The sequence below is a fragment of the Larimichthys crocea genome, chromosome X, assembly GCF_000972845.2.
Source record: "Larimichthys crocea isolate SSNF chromosome X, L_crocea_2.0, whole genome shotgun sequence".
In the NCBI taxonomy this organism is placed as follows: domain Eukaryota; kingdom Metazoa; phylum Chordata; class Actinopteri; family Sciaenidae; genus Larimichthys; species Larimichthys crocea.
In genome coordinates, this window is record NC_040020.1 from 7,017,037 (window position 1) to 7,036,933 (window position 19,897).

Genomic DNA, 19,897 nt, shown 5'->3' on the forward strand with positions numbered 1-19,897 from the left:
AGGCATGACTGTATGAATAAACATGAACGTACTATATAAATAAGACGTACTACACTATATAATACATGAATATTTAGGATTGTCCAAAGGGGTTTTGCACAAAAATATCAGTCCTGATAGATTAGATTATAATCATTCAATCATCCCCCCTCTATCCTCAGTTTGTTATCAACTTGTGCAGTTTATGCAAAAGGGAAATTTAAAAAATCATTACATTCTGTACATATTATAAAGTTTCTCACAAGAAGATTGTAAAACTAAATTTAAAGGAACCTCAGTGGAATAAAACTTCATCACCTAGGGCGGTCTTCTTGCAGTGTCTCTTAATTAGCTCAATTTAATGAGTTTAGTGAGGTCAGTGGGACGTTCACTGAGCTTCTCATCACATCATTTATAATTTACAGAGTTTACTGACAGTCAAACTGCTGTGATCATGTTCTCATGTCCTATAGATCAGTCATAACTGCCATCGAATGTTGTTATCATTTGTGCATTATTAGTAATGCTATAATAACAAAGATTGATTTGATCTGATTCCCAGTTAGTAATAAGATTAATAGATTAATGTAATATATATTTAAAAAGACAGCATCATTATCCTATCCCCAATTTATGTGACCCTAAAACAGAAAGGGAATCAGAAACCGATAAAATTCGAACTTATTCATATAAAGTTTCTCACAAGAAGATTGTAAAACTAAAAGGAAACAAAATAAATGCAATTTTCTGCCACATTTTGAATTATGATATGATTTATCATCATGTTGCCTGTAAAATGTGAAAACAGTGAAACTTCTTTTGCCAGATCATCAATTTCATCACCATTGTGAGGCTGCCACTTTCTAGTTTTCCTGAATGACTTCTAGAGTAAATTAAACACACAATATGAGGCAAACACGTTGTTCCTGAAGTTGTTTCTAAAGTTTGACTTCCAGTTAAAGAGAATTCATTCATATAGAAACTTTAAAACTGGATTTTAGGCTGCTGTCGTTGACAAAACAAGCAAAAGATCAGCAGACGTGCTTTACTTTGCATGCACAAGTACAAATTGTTTACCGTGTGTACCGTATTTTAAGAGTTTGTACTGCACTTGGTGCAATGTGTTTTACATACGCTGCCCTTTGCAGCCTTGTAGGAGACACCAGTGAAGCTTCTGTGGGTAAACACGGTTCAGTGAGCAGCTTGTTTCTCCCACAGCGAGCAAACAAAACCTCAAACAGGTGACATCTGGTAAATGTACTGCTCCTGCTCATCTACTGTTTCTGTCAGGATTGTCTTTATCTGCACAAGAAACAGCACTGAAATAAACAACGGGACAAACGTGCTAGAAGAAACAGACATTTGCTGTTGATCTAGTCTCAGTATTGCAGCCTGCAGGATGTTAACAAGCTATTTAAACCAATGCACAGATGGGATCATATATTCAGCGAGCTGATAAAGCTGCTCATGAAGTTACTTTGACAAAAAAGAACATATCAGCTCCATTATTTGCTGAGCTGGGCCCAATAAAACATCTAATAAATGTCTGTGCTGTTATTAACGATCTCTCAGTTCATTGCTGTTGTTTGCTGTATAGAATCCTGTCAGAGGCTCCGAGACAGATGCAGAGCTCAAATCAGTGCTTCCGCAGCTTTACTGTGTGCATAATGTAATATATCTCCTCAGCAAACACAGCTGCTCCCACACTAAGATGTTATGTACACAGTGTAATACCTCAAGGCTGACTTTATATGAGCTTCTTGAAAAACGGGGACATCTCTTTATTGTTTCAGCTTCACTCGGTTTAATCTTCCTGTGGAAGGATTCAGAGCGTCTGTCAAATCTACAGGATTTTCTGACAATCTGTTTACTCTGTTCAAGATCACGAGGGAAATACATCAGATCGTTTATGTCTTTGACTTTGTCAAAGGGGGAAAAACACAATCCAGGACCCTGAAACTGAAACAGAGATGAAGTGATAGAAATCGATAAATGCAGCAAAAATAAAAAAAACATGATCTTCCTTCTTTTCCTTTCTGACTTTTATTGATGTCTACCAATGATGGAGGTGTGCTGAAGTTAAAGGCTTCAACTAATGTTTATTTTAATCGAGTCTTAATTAATATTATGATCTATAAATCCCAAGAAAACAGTGGACCAACAACCCAAAGCCAAAATATATTTCATCCATCCAACCTTATCTGGGTTGTCGAGCCCATGCCAACTAAGTTTGGCGAGAGGTGAAAGTACACCCTGAACAAGTTTCCAAAGATATATTTTCTACAATGTTAGACAAGCTAAAGAATAAAATTCTCATATTTTTAAAGATCCCGTCCACCCCCTGAGTTTTACTGCACACAATGATGTATGTGAGTTTGACAACAGAAGGCGGATTTTAAATTCAGCTTACACAACCGTGAAGGGAGAAGCTGAAGTGTGCACACAATGAGACATCTTGTGAAGCAGTTAAACTTATAAAAATATTTGTATATTCACACATTTTCACACAAATAAATAATAATTACATGATGTTTGATTAAAGAACACAAGAATTTAACTTTAAATGTTTGGCATGTTGGCTTGAACAATGTTCTAGCTGTGTATTGTGACTCTGCAGTTTGTCTCCACGCCTGCAGACCAAATGAGGACCCCAGTCAGCATCCTGGCACTCACCTGCACCTGGTGTGCTCTCCATGCGTAAAGCCAGAGCAGCAGCAGCCATTCCCGGGAGGACCATACAGTATATAAGCTCTCCATGCAGCACTGATTGGCTGATTGACTTCTCTTCTCAGCTATAAGAGTTGTTTTTGGTGTGACTTGTGGTTTGTTTTCCTCGCTCTATCAATTTTAAGACTTTAAATTAATATAAAAGTCTTCTTTTGATATATTGCACAGGTTTGTGTTACCATAGAAACACCGGAGGAAGAGGAGGAGGAGGAGGGATGCTGTAGAGTAAACTGGAAGATTTTGTATCAATACCTCTAAAAGTCTTCAAAGACAAAGAGTGTGTGTGTGTGTGTGTGTGAAGCTCTGCTAGGATCATTCCGAGCGATCAATGTTAATAACTTTCCACCATGCTCGGTTGTGTGAACAGGATTTTGCCTGCGGCGGTGAGCGGTGTGATGACATGAGGTTTACAGCTGCCCTCTGTGGATCCACAGAAGAAACGCTGCGAGGAGGAGGAAGAGGAGCTGAAGGCAAAGAAGGAGTTTTATTGAACAAACTGCACGTCACACATCTTGACAATAAGAAGAACCCGAAGTGCAAAATTCAAACATGCAAGAAGGTGACAGTTTGGAGCTCGTAGTATAGACAATTTAAGAAAGCAAGGCGCATCAGCCACAACTTAGAACTTTACAGGCAGCACATGCAGTGGTGAAGTGCAAGGTGTACTCAGGTATTCATAGTACACCTACTTATTTTACAGTCAGGTATACCCACCTCTAAATCTGCTCTGCTGTGGATAGTGTCCTGCGAGCTGAATTTTACCTTCCCTTGGATGGTGAAGACATAGTTGTGCAACTTTCCATGAGTGGATGGAGTAAAAAAAAAAGAAAAAGAGGAATACTTCACTCAAAATGCAGAAATATGCAGAAATATGCAATATATCTCACCCATCTCTGGGTCAGTATTCATGGCAAAATCGACACCTCTTCTGTAGCCGTAATGATCCCAAGGAAAGGAAGAAAAAACTCATTAAGAAGATGACGCTCAGCCTCTATGAGATGACAGATGATGTGTTAGAGAGAGAAGAAATTGTGGACACAGATAACACAGAGAAACAGCTGGTGTGTGTGATCTCACAGAGCAGAGATGGAGATAAACACCCGGGAAATTATCGACTTACTGTTTCCTACTGAACTCCTTCTCAGGACAAGATGTTCATCCTGGACCATGATGGATACAGGCTGCCCGCGGATATAAAATTGGCAGCCATTCTTGTTCCAGAAGATGATTTGAGTTGTTTTTATTTTAATTTAGAAAGAAAAAAGGACCAATTCGACCAACCTAACATACATGGAAATCATCTAAATGAGCTGTAATAAAACTAGAGGAGCATATTAAGGATATATACTGTATATCTTATATTAGGCGTATGTAGGTGGTTCAATTCCCGGCGTCCTCCTGTCGACATGAATGTGATATAATGTAGATAAATGATAATTCATAACACAACGTCCTATACTGTCACCCTGTGGCCACCTAATGAAAACAGCAGCCAGTGTTCCCGATGAATGAGTCCCTGTTTGAACTTATTTTGGCTCATCTGACCTGTTTTAAGTTTAAAGTTGAGTATAGCTGAGTTTGGTATGTACATTCAGTCCTGAGAAGAAGGGTGAGCTGCCAAATATTTGTGATGATCGGTCCATCGGTTTATGTCTGCTGCTGTTTCATGTTTTGTGATTAGTTTGTGATCCCCTTAAGTCTGTATTTCACAAAAATAGTAAGTACTACTAGTGTAAAACATAAAATATTATATGAGATGTATTGGTCTTCATCCTTCAACATCCAAAAACATGCAGGTAACCAGTTTGTTCTTTAAGGCATTGTGAGTACTGAAGCCTCTCCACCAGGCTTGGGCAAAAAATAGCAGCTCTTCAACTCCAGCTCCCTCATCTCCTCCCTCCTCATCTCTATACTGCCAGCCGATGACTCTCCTGGATGTGGTTGCACTCCTCTTCTCCTCTCTTTCATAATCCCATTTCATTCAGCTCCACTCACTTGAGACTGGTGGTGGTGGTGGCGGTAGTTATGGAGGGAGGCAAAGGATGGAGGAGATGAAAGATGGTGGTGGATAATGAAGAAAAAAGGGCAAAAAAAGAAGAAGATAAAAGATGTTACATCAGAAATGATGAATAATAAAGTGTTAGGCCTCATTTCTACTCGGTTATTTAGTATATAAAGATGGAAATTTGAGACCAGGATGATGCACAATGAGCAATGAGCAATGAACAATGTGGTACTCTGAGCAGACCAGCTGGGGAGGATCGCAGTGAGCGAGGTAGGGGTGTAGATCCCAAGGAGGTCAGAGAGGGCCTTGTATGCCAGAAGCAGGATTTTATAGTGAACTCTATAGGCAACTGGTAGCTAGTGAAGCTGCATCAGCAAGGCTTGTGGACCTAGAGCATGTTATCATCCTGACTGCAGAGTTCTGGGTTAGTCGGAGGCAGTGGAGTGATTTCTCTCTCTCTCTCTCTCCATCTGTAAACATTCATGTCTCATTAATGCATGTTACTAACTAAACTTCTTCCCTGGAGTTTCTGTGCTCTCTCGTCCAGCAGGTTCTTGTGGATCGTGGCTGCTGCTGGGGTCCTGCATGACGTCCACTACACATATTCCTACTGTCATTATTGCTGCCATATCTCCATTACAGTTTAAAGTTAGTTGATGATTTGCTGCTGCTGTGCATCTGTGTCTCTCTATCTCTATCACAGGTTCCACTGCTACTGTAATCATTTTATCAGTCATTGTAAATATGTTAATATTGTACAATATGTTTGTGTTGATTTGTTCTGTACACGTGACATCTATTGCACGTCTGTCCGTCCTGGGAGAGGGATCCCTCCTCTGTGGCTCTTCCTGAGGTTTCTTCCACCTTTTTTCCCTGTTAAAGTTTTTTGTGGGCAAGTTTTTCCTCACTCGAACCGAGGGTCTAAGGACAGAGGGTGTCACTCCCTGTACAGATTGTGCAGCAAATGTACTTTGTGACTTTGGGCTATACAAATAAAATCTGATTTGTTTTGATTAAATCTCTGTCTTCTTGCAGATTTAGTTTTAGGTAGTTGTTTGTCGTCCACAGATTGATATCATGAAGACAGGCAGCTGCACAATATCTTCATGATATCTTGTATTTTTATTATATGTTTCTGTCAGCAGATGTGTTAAAATCACAGATTTATCTTATATTTTATATATTTACATTTGTTTACATTTGTTTACATTTGTTTACATTTGTTTACATTTGTTGTTTGTGTGTTTTGCCTCGCCTCTGATTTGGAGGCCTCTGATTGGCTGTTCGCTCTGTCGCTCTGTTGCTATGACACCGCCGCAGCTCCCGCAGACGCTTCAGAGTGAAGCATTGTGGGACGTGTCCGCAGCGGTTTGTGTCGGAGATGTTTTTGAGTTTTTTGAGTTTTAAAGAGGAAAAAAAAGTTTAAATGACCGAACGGCGACAAGATGAAGGTTTGTATCGGCGAACACGTTTAGAAAGACTCGACTCCCGCCAGTTTTAACGGTTTATAACCGAGTTTAGTACGAGAAAAGGCTGCAGGCGGCTAGGTGAGCTACATGCTAACAGCGGCTGCGTTAACCAGACAACCTGAAGATAATTAAAGATAATTAAAGATAATTAAAGATAATTAAAGACAATTAAAGCTGATTAATGTTAGTTAACGTTAATGTCAGGTAATGTGAGTTTAACTGTAACTGTCCGACTTAAGCCAGGTCACAGATAAACTGTGTGCTGCTGTTTGGAGAGCTAACAGTCAGAGTGATGTTACAGCTCATAACAACAACAACAACAACAACAACAACAACAACAACAACAATAATAATAATGTTATCTGAGGCAGCTTTAACGTTTAAAAGAAGCAGTCAGAGTAATGTCAAAGCTCATATTTTAACTTCAGCTATAATAATGTTATCTGAGGAAAGAAACAGATTCACACTTCAGTGTTTTTAGTGAAGACAGTTAAACTAACGTTTATTTCAGCTTCATAAAGCAGCAGTAACTGATTTAGGTTGAGGCCAAAGGAAGAGTTGTGAGAAATGTTACGTTACATAGATGGATGGACGGATGGGTGGAGGGACTGATAGATGGATAGATGGATGGTGGATTACATTGCATTGCATTTAGCAGACGCTTTTATCCAAAGCGACTTACAGAGGAGGACAAAGCTGAGAAAGGTGTAAAGGAGCACAGAGTAGTTGTTAGTTTTGTTAGGCAGGGAAGCATTCTCGAAACAGAAAGGTTTTTACAAGTTTTTTAAAGGTCGGAAGGGATGTTGCTGTTCTAGTAGCCGTTGGTAAGTCATTCCACCATTTGGGGACGACCACAGAGAAGAGTTTAGAGTGACCTCGCTTTGCGAGAGGCGAGGGTACATGGATGGATGGATGGATGGATGGACGGACGGACGGACGGACGGACAGATGGATGGACGGATAGATAGATAGATAGATAGATAGATAGATAGATAGATAGATAGATAGATAGATAGATAGATGAATGGATGGTGGATGGACGGATGAATGGATGGATGGATGGATGGATAGATAGATAGATGGATAGCTGGATGGTGGATGGATGGATAGGTGGATGGTGGATGGACGGATGGATAGGTGGATGGTGGATGGACGGACAGATGGATGGATGGATGGACTGATGGTGGGTGGGTGGATGGATGGATGGACGGATAGATGGTGGACGGACAGATGAATGGATGGATGGACGGACAGATGGATGGTGGATGGATGGATGGGTGGATGGACGGATGGACAGATAGATAGATGGATGGTGGATGGACGAACAGATGGATGGATGGATGGATGGACGGATGGTGGGTGGGTGGATGGATGGATGGACGGATAGATGGTGGACGGACAGATGAATGGATGGATGGACGGACAGATGGATGGATGGATGGATGGACGGACAGACGGATGGATGGACGTACGGATGGATGGATAGATGGATTGATTGATCGATTACACTGGGGAACACAGTTTTTGTTGAGTTAGGTCTGACAGCTGTTTTTAACTAATCTTTGGGTGCAGAATCCAAAACTGACTCTATCACGTCAAGTTTTTTTAACTATAGGATCCTGTTTTCTTAAAAAATCTGAAAAATACTGTACTTAACAGACATGTGCTCGTTTGTATTTAAAAATCTGCATCATTGCTGCGTTCTTCAACGTCACTCAGATCCTCTGGAGGAGGTAGTTGGCCCTGGAAATCTGTTTAAATGAAATGTACTTTAAAATGAATCTTTGCGTCAGCAGAACGTTTTCATCCTCGACGACCAAGCCTGGCTGGGTTCTGGCCTCCTGTATAAGTGGCAGAAATCCCTCGGGAATTATATCGCTGTTGCAGGGTGAGTGAAATGTTGTAATCTGCTTCTCTTTTATACGAGATGTACATCAGGACATCACGTAATATGTGTTTGATATTTCTAATCATACAGACAGGACAACTCAGTCAAAGTGTTTGACCGACATGGACACAAGTGGACTGAACTCAACCTTCCGGGGTAACTTTAAGAACATAATTTTTGTGAAATCAAAAAGGTTTTGGTGTTTACCGCTCACCATTAAAACGTTTTTTTAACTTCCACTCTCTCTTCTTCCATCCAGGCGCTGTGTGGGAATGGACTGGGATAAAGATGGGGACATATTGGCGGTGATAGCTGCAAAATCCAGTTCTATCTATCTCTGGGATGCCAGCGTCAATAAAACATCCCAGATAGACAGCGGCATGAGGTGTGACAAACCTTTCCAAAGAACTCAAACAGAATGATTGTTAATCACTTCTAATACTCTGGGTTTCATTCTCGCAGAGATCAGATGTCCTTCATACTGTGGTCAAAGACAGGCCCGCTGTTGGCGGTCGGGACAGTCAAAGGAAACCTGTTGATTTACAATCAGCAGACGTCACGCAAGATCCCTGTACTCGGTAATAAACACACAACACAACTGCACAGATACAGTTCATGCTTTTGTTTGTCTTCTGTGGTACTGATTGTCTCTCTTCACACACGCTAGGTAAACACAGCAAGAAGATCACCTGTGGGAGTTGGAGTACTCAGAATCTGCTCGCTCTGGGAAGTGAAGACAACACTCTGAGCATCAGCAATCACGAGGGAGACACCGTCAGACAGGTAGACAGACGATTATTAATGTATCACCTCAGGCATATAACTCTACACGTTAAAGATCTGATTATCCAGGGTGGACTTAAAGTGCTTAATTAACCGGCAAGAACCACATCACCAACAGAATATGTTTAACTGATTTATTAACGTATTTATATTAACATATTTATAGCAGAAGTCAGAAGTGGCACAGTTGAGACGAACGTGCTCCAATGGTCGTGTTGTACGTGATGAATAAAAATGGACAGTATCAGTAAGTGAAGGAGTCTTCTCTAACCAGGCGACGCTTCGTGGTGAGCCGGCTGAGATGTGCTTCTCAATGATGAAGACGGATGAACGATCAGCTCAAGGAGACAACACTGTGAGTTTTTCTAACTTTGACTCATCCACGTTGTTCTTTAATGTTTCATGTTGATATTTAATGTCCTGAGATTTCATCGTGTTTGCTGTTGTTTGATTTTTATGATTCCTTCAGGTGAGTCTGTCTGTGGACAAGAAGATACTGATGCTTTACCTCGTCAACGACCCTGAAAACCGGATAGAGCTGACCTTCCAGCGCCACTACGGGAACATCGTGTCCTACCGCTGGTACTGCGCATGATCACTCACTGATGAAACACCGGTGCTGAGTCACGGCAGTGAGATGTTTGTACTAAAGTTCTTCCTCTGTGTTTCTCTTAAAGGTACGGTGACGGGTATATACTGATTGGCTTCTCCCACGGCTACTTTGTAGTTATTTCCACTCACATCAGGGAGATTGGGCAGGAGCTCTATCAGGCTCACAACCACAAAGAGAGTCTCAACAGCGTGGCCATCTCGCCAGCGTTGAACAAGGCTGCCTCCTGTGGAGACAACAGGTACACACACACACACAGGTGTTCAAAAGAAACAGCACCGTTTGTTTGTGAACAAACTAAAGCTGTGTGTCTCGTGTTGCAGCATAAAGATCCACGAGCTGTCCGAGCTGAAATACATCAGCAACGTAGTTCGTCTGGATGATGAGACCAAAGGTGAGATGGTTTGCGACCCAGAAGGGTCATGCTGAATGCACCACCCACTCCTCCTTCATCTGCCTCTCGCTCTCCTCCTCCAGGTCTGGACCAGCTGAGCTGGACAGATGACGGCCAGCTGTTGGCAGTTTCCACACAGAAAGGGACGCTCCATGTCTTCCTGACCAAGCTGCCCATCCTGGGTGACAGCTTCGGCACCCGGCTGGCCTACCTCACCTCCCTGCTGGAGGTCACCGTGTCCAACCAGGTGGAGGGGGTGAGGACCCACACACAGCACACACACAGTAATGAAAAGGTATCAAGGTACTACACCGTCTACAAAGTCAAACCTGCCAAAGCATATCCAATTAGACTTGATGTAAGCTGCTCCCTGCTGGTCTGGCACACATGTTCTGGTTCTGTCCTAAATGATCTAATTACTGGAACTCTGTTTCCCAAACTCTGTCAGATGTAACAGAGCCTGAACCTTTAATTGCTATATTCGGCATCCCGGGAGAGGATTGTCTAGACGATCTCAGACTTTCTTATGTTATTAGCGCACAGGAGGATTTTTCTACAGCCTCCCAGTTATATTTCGTGGTTAATAAATGTCGTTCAGCAGTTGAAACTAGAGAAATTCAGGTTTATGCTTCGTGGTTCTGTCGACAAATGTGAGAAAATCTAAGCTTTAAATCTCCTCATACATATAAATAAACTGCAAACTGAACTTAGTCATTGTTCTTATTTCTGGACACGCCGCATCAATGAAGCTCTTATTTTTATTAATTACTTAAGAAACTTGAACATCCCCTTTTTTTTAATTTGATTTATTTTTACTGTTTTTGGTCCTTTGTTTATTTATTTTTATCCTTTTCTCAGCTTTGTCTGTGAAACCTAAAAAGTTATTTGCATTGAACTTTTATTTTTTTAAATTTATAAAACTAAAAAAATCAATAAACACGTTTTTTAAAAATCTGAAAACAGAGGCTGCACAGTGTTGAAATTAAAGATTATAAAATTAGTGTTGGCAGAGATGCAATGTATACGTTATATATGTTTGTATAAAATAAATAAATAAAATAATAATCTTGTCTGGGTGACGTGTCAACAATTTTAAATCATTACAAAAGTTCCAGTAGCTAAAAGTAGGAGTACTCAAGCCGTACAGATATTACTATGGCCCAAGAATTAGTAAGTAGTATTAGTACCAGTATAATTTAAGATGGCTGTTTAGCTCAGCATTGAGCTGGAGATGAACGCAGCTGACCTGATTCCTTCCCTCTGTGATGCTCTGTGTTTTCAGGAGACTCCTGTGGCCATAGAAGTGGAAGTCGAGCCTACGTTCATTGCGATCGGACCGTACCATGTGGCTGTGGGGATGAACAACAGAGCCTGGTTCTACGCCTTGGTGGACCAAGAACCTGGTGTGTGTGTGTGTGTGTTAACCGTGTTCTGCGCTGTGTTCACGTATGAATGAGTCTTCTAAACTTCTTCGTCTGTCGTTCAGGCTACAACAAGCTGAAGGACATTGAGTATTTAGGGACGATAGCCAGCATGTGCCTTAACGCAGACTACGCAGCAGCGCTGTTTGAGGGAAAGGTCCAGCTTCACATGGTGAGTCGTCTGTGTGTCCGATAACTGACGAGTGATTATTCAGCGAGGCTTTGTCGGTTACTGTTTCTGTGTGTTTGTGTCCAGATCGAAGGCAAAGACCAGGAGGAGAAGAAGCAGATGAAGCTGTTTCCTGACGACGACAGACAAGGCCGGATACTTTGCCACGCCCTCACCGCTGACTTCCTCTACTACGGCACTGACGTAAGGCTCAGCACGCCCAAGACAGAAGTGTGCTAAAAACATGAATATGTTTCAGTTTAAAAAGTGTTTGTGAGGACATGTCCTCGTCATCCCTGCCTGTGTTATCGTCTCTCTCGTCCTCCGTCTGTTTCACAGTCCGGTAACGTGGTGTGTGTGTTGGTCGAGGACTGGGTGACCGTGAGCAGCTACAGCCACTCGGTCGGTGTGAGGAAAGTGTTCCCCGACCTGAACGGAACGCGGCTGGTTTTCATCGACGACAAGAACGGCGGCTTCCTGCTCTCTCATGCAAACGTCAGTGCATGTGGTTACTTACCAAAATCAGAGATTATAAAATAACAGACATGGATTAACAAGAGTCTAAATGTGTGTGTGTGTGTGTGTCCAATCTAGACAACAGACTCCTGCTTCGAGCTGCCCAACTTCTCCCCCACCATCACAGGAGTGCTGTGGGACAACTGGCATGCCGACAGAGGAGTGTTTGTAGCTTATGACGATGACAAAGTCTACACCTACGCCCTGCATAAAACCACCATACATGGTAGGGTGATGCCACACACACACACACACACACACACACTTTGCCTCATGTTAAACAGACAGTACATGTCCTTCATATGTAAATCAACATGATTTAAATGCTGTGTCCAGGCCCGCGGGTGGTGTTGGTAGGCAATACACCGCTCCTCTTTTCCCAGAAGCCTTTGACTTTGTACAACGGGGAGCTGACGTGTCAGACGGCGAGCGGCAAGACAAGCGAAGTGTCTCTGAGCACACACTCCTTCCTGAAACCCTCGACCGGCACGTCGGCGGATTCACCACCGGAGCTCGACAAGCAGCTCGCACAGGCGCTCATGCTCAAGAGGTCAGACGCGCTACTGTAGCTTTTTTTTTAATCATGACACAGTATGCTACGTATAGAACAGCAGGATTAATATCAGAATATAGAATGAACCAACACAAAGTCCAGTTTTAATGTGTCCAAAGAGGCTTGAGATCTGAAAATCATAGATATTAATTGGAAAAGAAGACGACACTCCTCTTCCTATAAGCTCACCTGGTACAAAGGTTCAGGTCTTGCCGCATTGATGTTATATATATGTGTGTGTGTGTGTGTGTTGTGATCCAGGTTCCACGAAGCCTGGGATCTGTGTAAGTCCTCAGGTACTAACACAGACTGGGCCGAGTTGGGCAAAGCTTGTCTGATCCACATGGAGGTCGAGTTGGCCATCCAGGTGTACCGCATGAGTGGAAACGTGGGCATGGTGCTGTCGCTGCAGGGCATCCAGGTACAGCTCACGCAGACCACAGGTCACTCAGACACCTCTTCAGTCTGTTTCTGATACAGCCACCCTTCCTCTCTCTCTCTGTGTTCAGGGCATAGAGGACATGAACTTACTGGCAGGACATTTGGCCATGTTTCTAGGCGACTACAACCTGGCACAGGATCTCTACCTGTCCTCAAGCTGTCCAATCGCTGCCCTGGAGGTAAAAATGATATGCGGTAGATGTTGTCATTAAAACTTGGACCAGCGTCTTCAGCTCTCACTGTGTGTGTGTTTTTAGATGAGGAGAGACCTGTTGAATTGGGACAGCGCTCTTATGCTGGCCAAGAGGTTAGCAGAAGACCAGATTCCCTTCATATCCAAAGAATACGCCGTCCATCTGGAGTTTATGTAAGTACAAACACACACACACACACACACACACACACACACACACACACACACAAACCTCGATCCACACTGTACCTAAACCCCCCTCCCTCTCTCCCTCTCTCTCTAGTGGAGACTATGTGAACGCCCTGGCACATTATGAAAAAGGGATGACCCACAATAATAAAGTAAGTTTAATATGTTTGTGATATGTTTGAAACTGTGAGCACGGCAGCTTATTTTATTTATGACAACTTAATATTTCACTGTACTCGCCATATTCATCAGCTGTTTCATAGGTGACTGCTTTAAAAAGATGATCTCCCTGTATCAAAACGAGTTGATTGTGCTGATGTGATATTTTCCATAAACAATGTCATGGGATTTTTTTAAGAAGAACCCTTGAATTATGAAGACTGGATTCAAAGTATCAAAGTTTAAGTTTTAAGTTTATTATTCTTGTACAAAACGGAGCGTTTAACAGTGCCACACACAAAAAGCGGTTACAGAGAAAAGGCTCCTCGAGGAGCTCTAACAGTTCATTCTTATACATTTTTTAAATGGGCTGTCTCGGACACCTCCCCACTTATACAGATAATATCATAACGTCCTTTTTTGGTTTTCTGCTAAATGAGCATGTTTTTTATCTAAATGAGACTCCCCTAGCCTGTCTCTCCCAACCTTGTACTACTGATTTATAATAATCTCTCCCTGCCAGCCTCAGAAAATCACAGACCAAATAAGGGAAGTGCACGAGACATGCAAAAGACAGGACACACACACACTATATGAATTAAAACACCTGAACCCCAGTATAATCTTAATTTTTACAACAGTTATTAAGATATGAAGCTGTTGTTGGACAACAGTCCAGAGGGACTTCATAGAAAATCAGAGATATTAACTCAAACTGGAGGGGAGAAAAAAGGCGCCACTGCTATTTCTACATCGTCAGTTTAAGAGCATGCATAAAATGACAGGTTGTACATGTTCAATTAAAGTATATTAAACAATGAAAACAAAATATAAAACAAAAATCTAGTGTTTGACTCAAGTCCCGGCATGTCTGATGCCACATCGTCTAATCTCCTGCCCACACTTTGTCTTGTCTACTCTGTATTTACATTTAACAAACTGGTGTAGATCCTTTCAGAGTGTCAGTAAATACAGAGTCTCGCCTTCCTCCGTCTCCACCTCGCTGTGCAGTTCCAGGAGCACGACGAGGCGTGTCAGGCAGGTGTAGCCAGGATGTCCATCAGGATGGGTGACATCAGGAGAGGAGCCGCTCAGGCCATTCAGCACCCGAGCAGAGTCCTCAAGAAGGAGTGTGGAGCCATACTGGAGAGCATGAAGGTAGAGAGTGCACCTCCTTACACCTGATGTGTTTTTGAGGAGTGTTTCAAGTATTTTCTTCTTACAGCAATTCTCTGAAGCCGCTCAGCTCTATGAAAAAGGCCAGTATTATGACAAGGCTGCATCGGTCTACATCCGCTGCAAGAACTGGTGAGACACACACCGACACACACAGACACACACAGCTGCGAGTTTCTTCTATAACATTTATTTTTATTCCACACTCAGGGCGAAGGTGGGAGAGTTGCTCCAACACGTCACCTCTCCCAAGATCCACCTTCAGTACGCCAAAGCCAAGGAGGCGGACGGCAAGTACGTCCTCCGTTTGAGTGTTTGTCACGTTGAGGTTAATGAAATCACTAAAGGGGGGAACACGATGTAACTCAAACTCTGTGCACAAGGTATAAGGAAGCTGCGCGGGCCTACGAGAGCGCGAAGGACTGGGACAACTTGATACGAGTGCTGCTGGACCACCTGAACAACCCGGAGGACGCTGTTCGCATCGTCAGGGAGACGCAGAGCATCGACGGAGCAAAGATGGTTGCCAGGTAGGACAAAGAAACGCCCGCTGTCAAACAGCGTGGTACTTTTCTAAGGAAAGTTAAGCTAAATAACTTACTGTCACGGCACACGAAGTCCTGGTAAAAAATATATTTTTTAAATTTTATTTATTTTATTATTTTAATAAATAAAGTAATTATCTCCGTCCAGTCGATGGCAAATTAACTTAACCACTTTCTCAATTATTTCCACTCCAGATTAAATCTAGAAATCAAGATTTTTTTGATTATTTTGCCTATAAAATTAAAAAGAACAATCACAATTTCGTCTTTAAATTGTTTTGTTTAAACTCGGCAGCCCAAAGATTCAATTTACAGTGAAATGAAACAGAAAAGATGCAAATCCTCCCATTTGAAAAGCTACAAGGAGCAAATTACTTTTCTCACTGTCTGTATTCATGTGACAGTTTCATCTCCACCAAACCTTCAACATACTGCACGTGTGCACGTTTGTGTGTTTGCAGGTTCTTCCTGCTTTTGAACGACTACGGCTCAGCCATCCACTTCCTGGTGCTCTCCCAGTGCAACGATGAAGCTTTCCAGCTGGCGCAGCAGCACGGACAGATGGAGGTGTATGCAGACATCATCGGTCAGTCTGTGTGTGAGACTGTGCAGACGTTTTTAGATATTGAAACATTCTGAACAGTCTGACTTTATTTGCTGAAAGTGGAAATGTAATTGAACGCCTGCTGCTGCTGTTTGTTCGTCAGGGTCTGAGGCGACGCAGGAGGACTACCAGAGCATCGCGCTCTACTTCGAGGGAGAGAAGAAACACCTGCAGGCTGGAAAGTTCTTTCAGAAGTGTGGGCAGTACAGCAGAGTAAGAGCTCCTCTATTAATTCATTATTTTAACACTAATTCATGCGGTGTTGATTCACTCCGCCGTCTCTTCTTCCTCTCCGTCTCTCAGGCGTTGAAGCACTTCCTCAAGTGTCCCAGCACCGAAGACAACCTGGCTGTCGAGATGGCGATAGAGACGGTGAGTGTGTCAAAGTGAATATCGTACACAAACATGGCGTTCAAGTGTTGTTAATGAGTGTATGTGTGTTTTTCCAGGTGGGTCAGGCCAAGGACAGTTCTCTGACCAATCTGCTGATAGATTACCTGATGGGAGAGAGCGACGGCATGCCCAAGGTAATCAACACACGCTGAAACACTGCAGCATGTGACCTTCTTAGCACTATGAGATTATCGTGATATATTCACTGTTTTAATTCATTTTTAATGTATTCATCACTCACTCTCGCTCTCTCCTTCTCGTCGTCTGGTGTGCGCAGTGTCTCTCAGTGAGTAGCTTTGTTGTAGCCGTTTGATCAGCAGTCACAACAAAAACTAAACAAACACGTCGCCTCGTTCTTAAATCTGGAAGCTGAAACTGACAAAACGTCACATCAAGAGAATTCATAAATGTTACGAGAGCAAAATGTTCAGATCAATCTGGCAAATCGTCTGTATGAAACTGTTGTAGTGCCAGTGTGGAGACTTGTGTGTTAGTTTGTCATCAGTACATCCGTGTGTGTGTGTGTTCAGTGCTGTTGTGTTGCAGTACGACCTGATGATGTTTCTCTTCCTCCAGCTCGCTCAGAGCGAGGTGAAGGAAGAGAGTCGGTCGTCTTTGTTAGAGGTTTAGTCGTTTGGAACCGTTTCAAAAACCACAGATCGATTTAACGGAGCAGTTTGCTCGTTATTTGCATTTAATCAATAAAGTGAGAAACATTTAAAGGCCCTAAAAAGTCCTGACGGCTTCAATAATGTTCCTGTAACTAGTTTGAAGTCGACGGGTCTCACGTGATCAGGATTCAGCAGCATTTGGATTCAAATCTGACGACAGTAATTGTCGTTTTTTTATCTTATGTTGTCATCAAATATGATCGAACCGCAGCCAGAGTCAAGAAGAAACAGACCGAGAGTCTTCTTCAAGTTTCAGAGGCTTGAAACACGATCATAGAAAATGTTTTAGGTTAGATTTCCTTTGAGTTTAAACCACAGCCCACGATTGTGTCATCAGCCGTGACTTTAAATCAGACAAATCTACAAACTGTTTCCTCCCAGGATGCAAAGTACCTGTTCCGCCTGTACATGGCGCTGCAGCAGTACAGAGAGGCCGCTCGCACCGCCATCATCATCGCCAGAGAGGAGCAGTGTGCAGGTACAAACACATCCTCACAGACAATAACCAAACAGACGTGGAAAAAAAGCTCCTGTAAGTTTGTTTTTGCGTTACTCCAACAGGAAACTACCGTAACGCTCGTGACGTGCTGTTCAGCATGTACACGGAGCTGCAGGCCCAGAAGATTAAAATCCCCGCGGAGATGGCCACCAATCTGATGATCCTCCACTCCTACCTGCTGGTCAAGGTGAGCACGACGGGAATCCAATCGCCTCTCCTGCTTCTCAGCGTTAACGTGACACGAGCGCAGCAGCGTTCCTGACTGTGTGTTTTTATGTAGATCCACGTGAAGAGGGGAGACCACCTGAAAGGGGCTCGCATGCTCATCCGTGTCAGCAACAATATCAGCAAGTTTCCTGCACGTGAGTTCACGCAGAGGAGCAACTCAGATCTGTCGTCCGGCTCACGACACAGACGTCTCACCTCTGTGTTTGTGTGTAGATGTCGTTCCCATCCTGACGTCAGCCGTCATCGAATGTCACCGTGCCGGACTGAAGAACTCGGCCTTCAGCTTTGCCGCCATGCTGATGAGACCGGAGTACCGCAACGAGATCGACCCAAAGTACAGGAAGAAGATCGAGGCCATGGTCCGGTCAGTCCACACATCCTGTTGTTTCCTTCCTCCTTACCTTCACCTCCTTTCATCCACCCTAACCTGCATCTGATTCACAGACGTCCGGACACGTCGGAGCTGGAGGAGGAGACGACTCCGTGTCCCTTCTGCGGCTTCCAGCTGCCGCAGAACGAGCTGCTGTGCATCTCCTGCAAGAACAACCTGCCCTACTGCATCGCCACGGTAACAACAGTCACCGACGTATTCGAGCACACGGTTTGTGAACTTTACTTTAAATCACAGTGATCGTTGAACCTTTTTTCAGGGTCGTCACATGCTTAAAGAAGACTGGTCTGTGTGTCCTCACTGTGAATTTCCTGCTCTCTACTCGCAGTTCAGCCTGTAAGTAATGAAACTTTTTTTCCATCTCCACCTTGAACATTAGTTTTAGCAAGTGCTGAGAGAAACGTTACAGTAACGTCACGCGGAGAATATGGGCTGTTCTGTTTTTGACAGATGCCTCTGAATCTGGTCCGTCACCTCGCTCTTTACTCAGAGCGAGGTGAAGGAAGAGAGTCGTCCGTCTTTGTTAGAGATTTAGTCGTTTGGAACCGTTTCAAAAACCGCAGATCGATTTAACGGAGCAGTTTGCTCGTTATTTGCATTTAATCAATAAAGTGAGAAACATTTAAAGGCCCTAAAAAGACCTGACGGCTTCAATAATGTTCCTTTAACTAGTTTGAAGTCGACGGGTCTCACGTGATCAGGATTCAGCAGCATTTGGATTCAAATCTGACGACAGTAATTGTCGTTTTTTATCTTATGTTGCCCATCAAATATGATCGAACCGCAACCAGAGTCAAGAAGAAACAGACCGAGAGTCTTCTTCAAGTTTCAGAGGCTTGAAACACGATCATAGAAAATGTTTTAGAAGGTTCGATTTCCTTTGAGTTTGCAGTTAAACCAGTCATTTCATCTCCACCTTGAAGCTCGAGTGTTTGTGACTCCACCTGAAGCAGCGCGATGCGTTTCAGTGACGTCACGTGGCTGTTCTGTTTCTGACTGATGTCTCTGAATCTGGTCGGCTTTCAAAATAACTGTGCAGACGTCTAATCGGAAAAAAAAAAACTACGTGGCATATTTACGCTTTTCTTAGAGGCACAAATCAAGGAAAATTAATTAAGTCTGACAGCCGTAACAGACCAGAATCTCCGAGTGAATTGTCTGCAGGTGAGCCGCACTGTTTAAGAAAGGCGCCAGGTTTAGACAAAAAAAGAAACGTGTGGAGTTAAAAATATTATCTGTGGTTCTGCTGTAAACTGTCGTGGCATTAATCACAGGCGTAAATCTTTCACAGTAGAAGTTTAGAGAGCTAAGGAGAGTTTCACCCTCATCGTAGTTTCTTCTTCACATTTCACTGCCTGTTCATATTCCCAGGTTGTCAAATGCTGACGCGAGGAGTGTTCAGTTGTTTGCAACCAGTTTAGAGGAATAGTTTGACATTGGCTTTCTTGCCAAGGGTTCAATGCGAACACTGCAAGTGTTAACATAATAAAAAAATTACTTTTAAACAACACACGAGACATGACATGTTGATTAGGACAGATCCAGGTTAACTGTGTTTCCCTATTTCAAGTTTAGTTTATGCTCCTGACAGCGTACAGACATAATGTCAGTCACTTCTCCTGTTCTTAATCTACACTGAACTGTTCGTGTGTGCGTGCAGGTTGTTGGAAACAGAGACGGTGTGTCCGATGTGCTCCGAGACTCTGAGCGTCAAACAGGTGAAGAAGATCTCCGACTGCACGACGTACCTGCAGGCGGCCGAACTCGATCAATGAACAACAAACGATAAAGCTCAGACGGCTGATTCTCCAAACAAAGAATGTATATGTTGTATTTATATTATATATAACGCCGCTGTAAAGTGGAATAAAAAAAGAAAAATCACAGACGCTCA

The 19,897-nt window shown here is 43.0% G+C and overlaps 1 protein-coding gene across 1 annotated transcript; it reads left to right on the forward strand.

Moving 5' to 3' along the window:
• Positions 1-6,029: 6,029 nt before the first annotated feature.
• On the forward strand, positions 6,030-19,887 carry wdr19 (WD repeat domain 19). The gene is made up of 36 exons (XM_010741797.3): positions 6,030-6,162; positions 7,977-8,068; positions 8,159-8,224; positions 8,328-8,453; positions 8,531-8,646; positions 8,736-8,851; positions 9,126-9,206; positions 9,321-9,433; positions 9,529-9,702; positions 9,785-9,855; positions 9,939-10,111; positions 11,138-11,258; positions 11,342-11,448; positions 11,533-11,649; positions 11,785-11,940; positions 12,040-12,187; positions 12,298-12,511; positions 12,776-12,935; positions 13,024-13,134; positions 13,213-13,322; positions 13,432-13,489; positions 14,508-14,654; positions 14,722-14,804; positions 14,883-14,966; positions 15,056-15,202; positions 15,679-15,803; positions 15,925-16,034; positions 16,125-16,193; positions 16,271-16,348; positions 17,267-17,363; positions 17,447-17,571; positions 17,665-17,746; positions 17,826-17,976; positions 18,057-18,180; positions 18,263-18,339; positions 19,664-19,887. The coding sequence occupies exons 1-36, from the start codon at positions 6,157-6,159 to the stop codon at positions 19,776-19,778; spliced, it is 4,050 nt and encodes a 1,349-aa protein (XP_010740099.3). The 5' UTR covers positions 6,030-6,156; the 3' UTR covers positions 19,779-19,887.
• Positions 19,888-19,897: the final 10 nt, after the last annotated feature.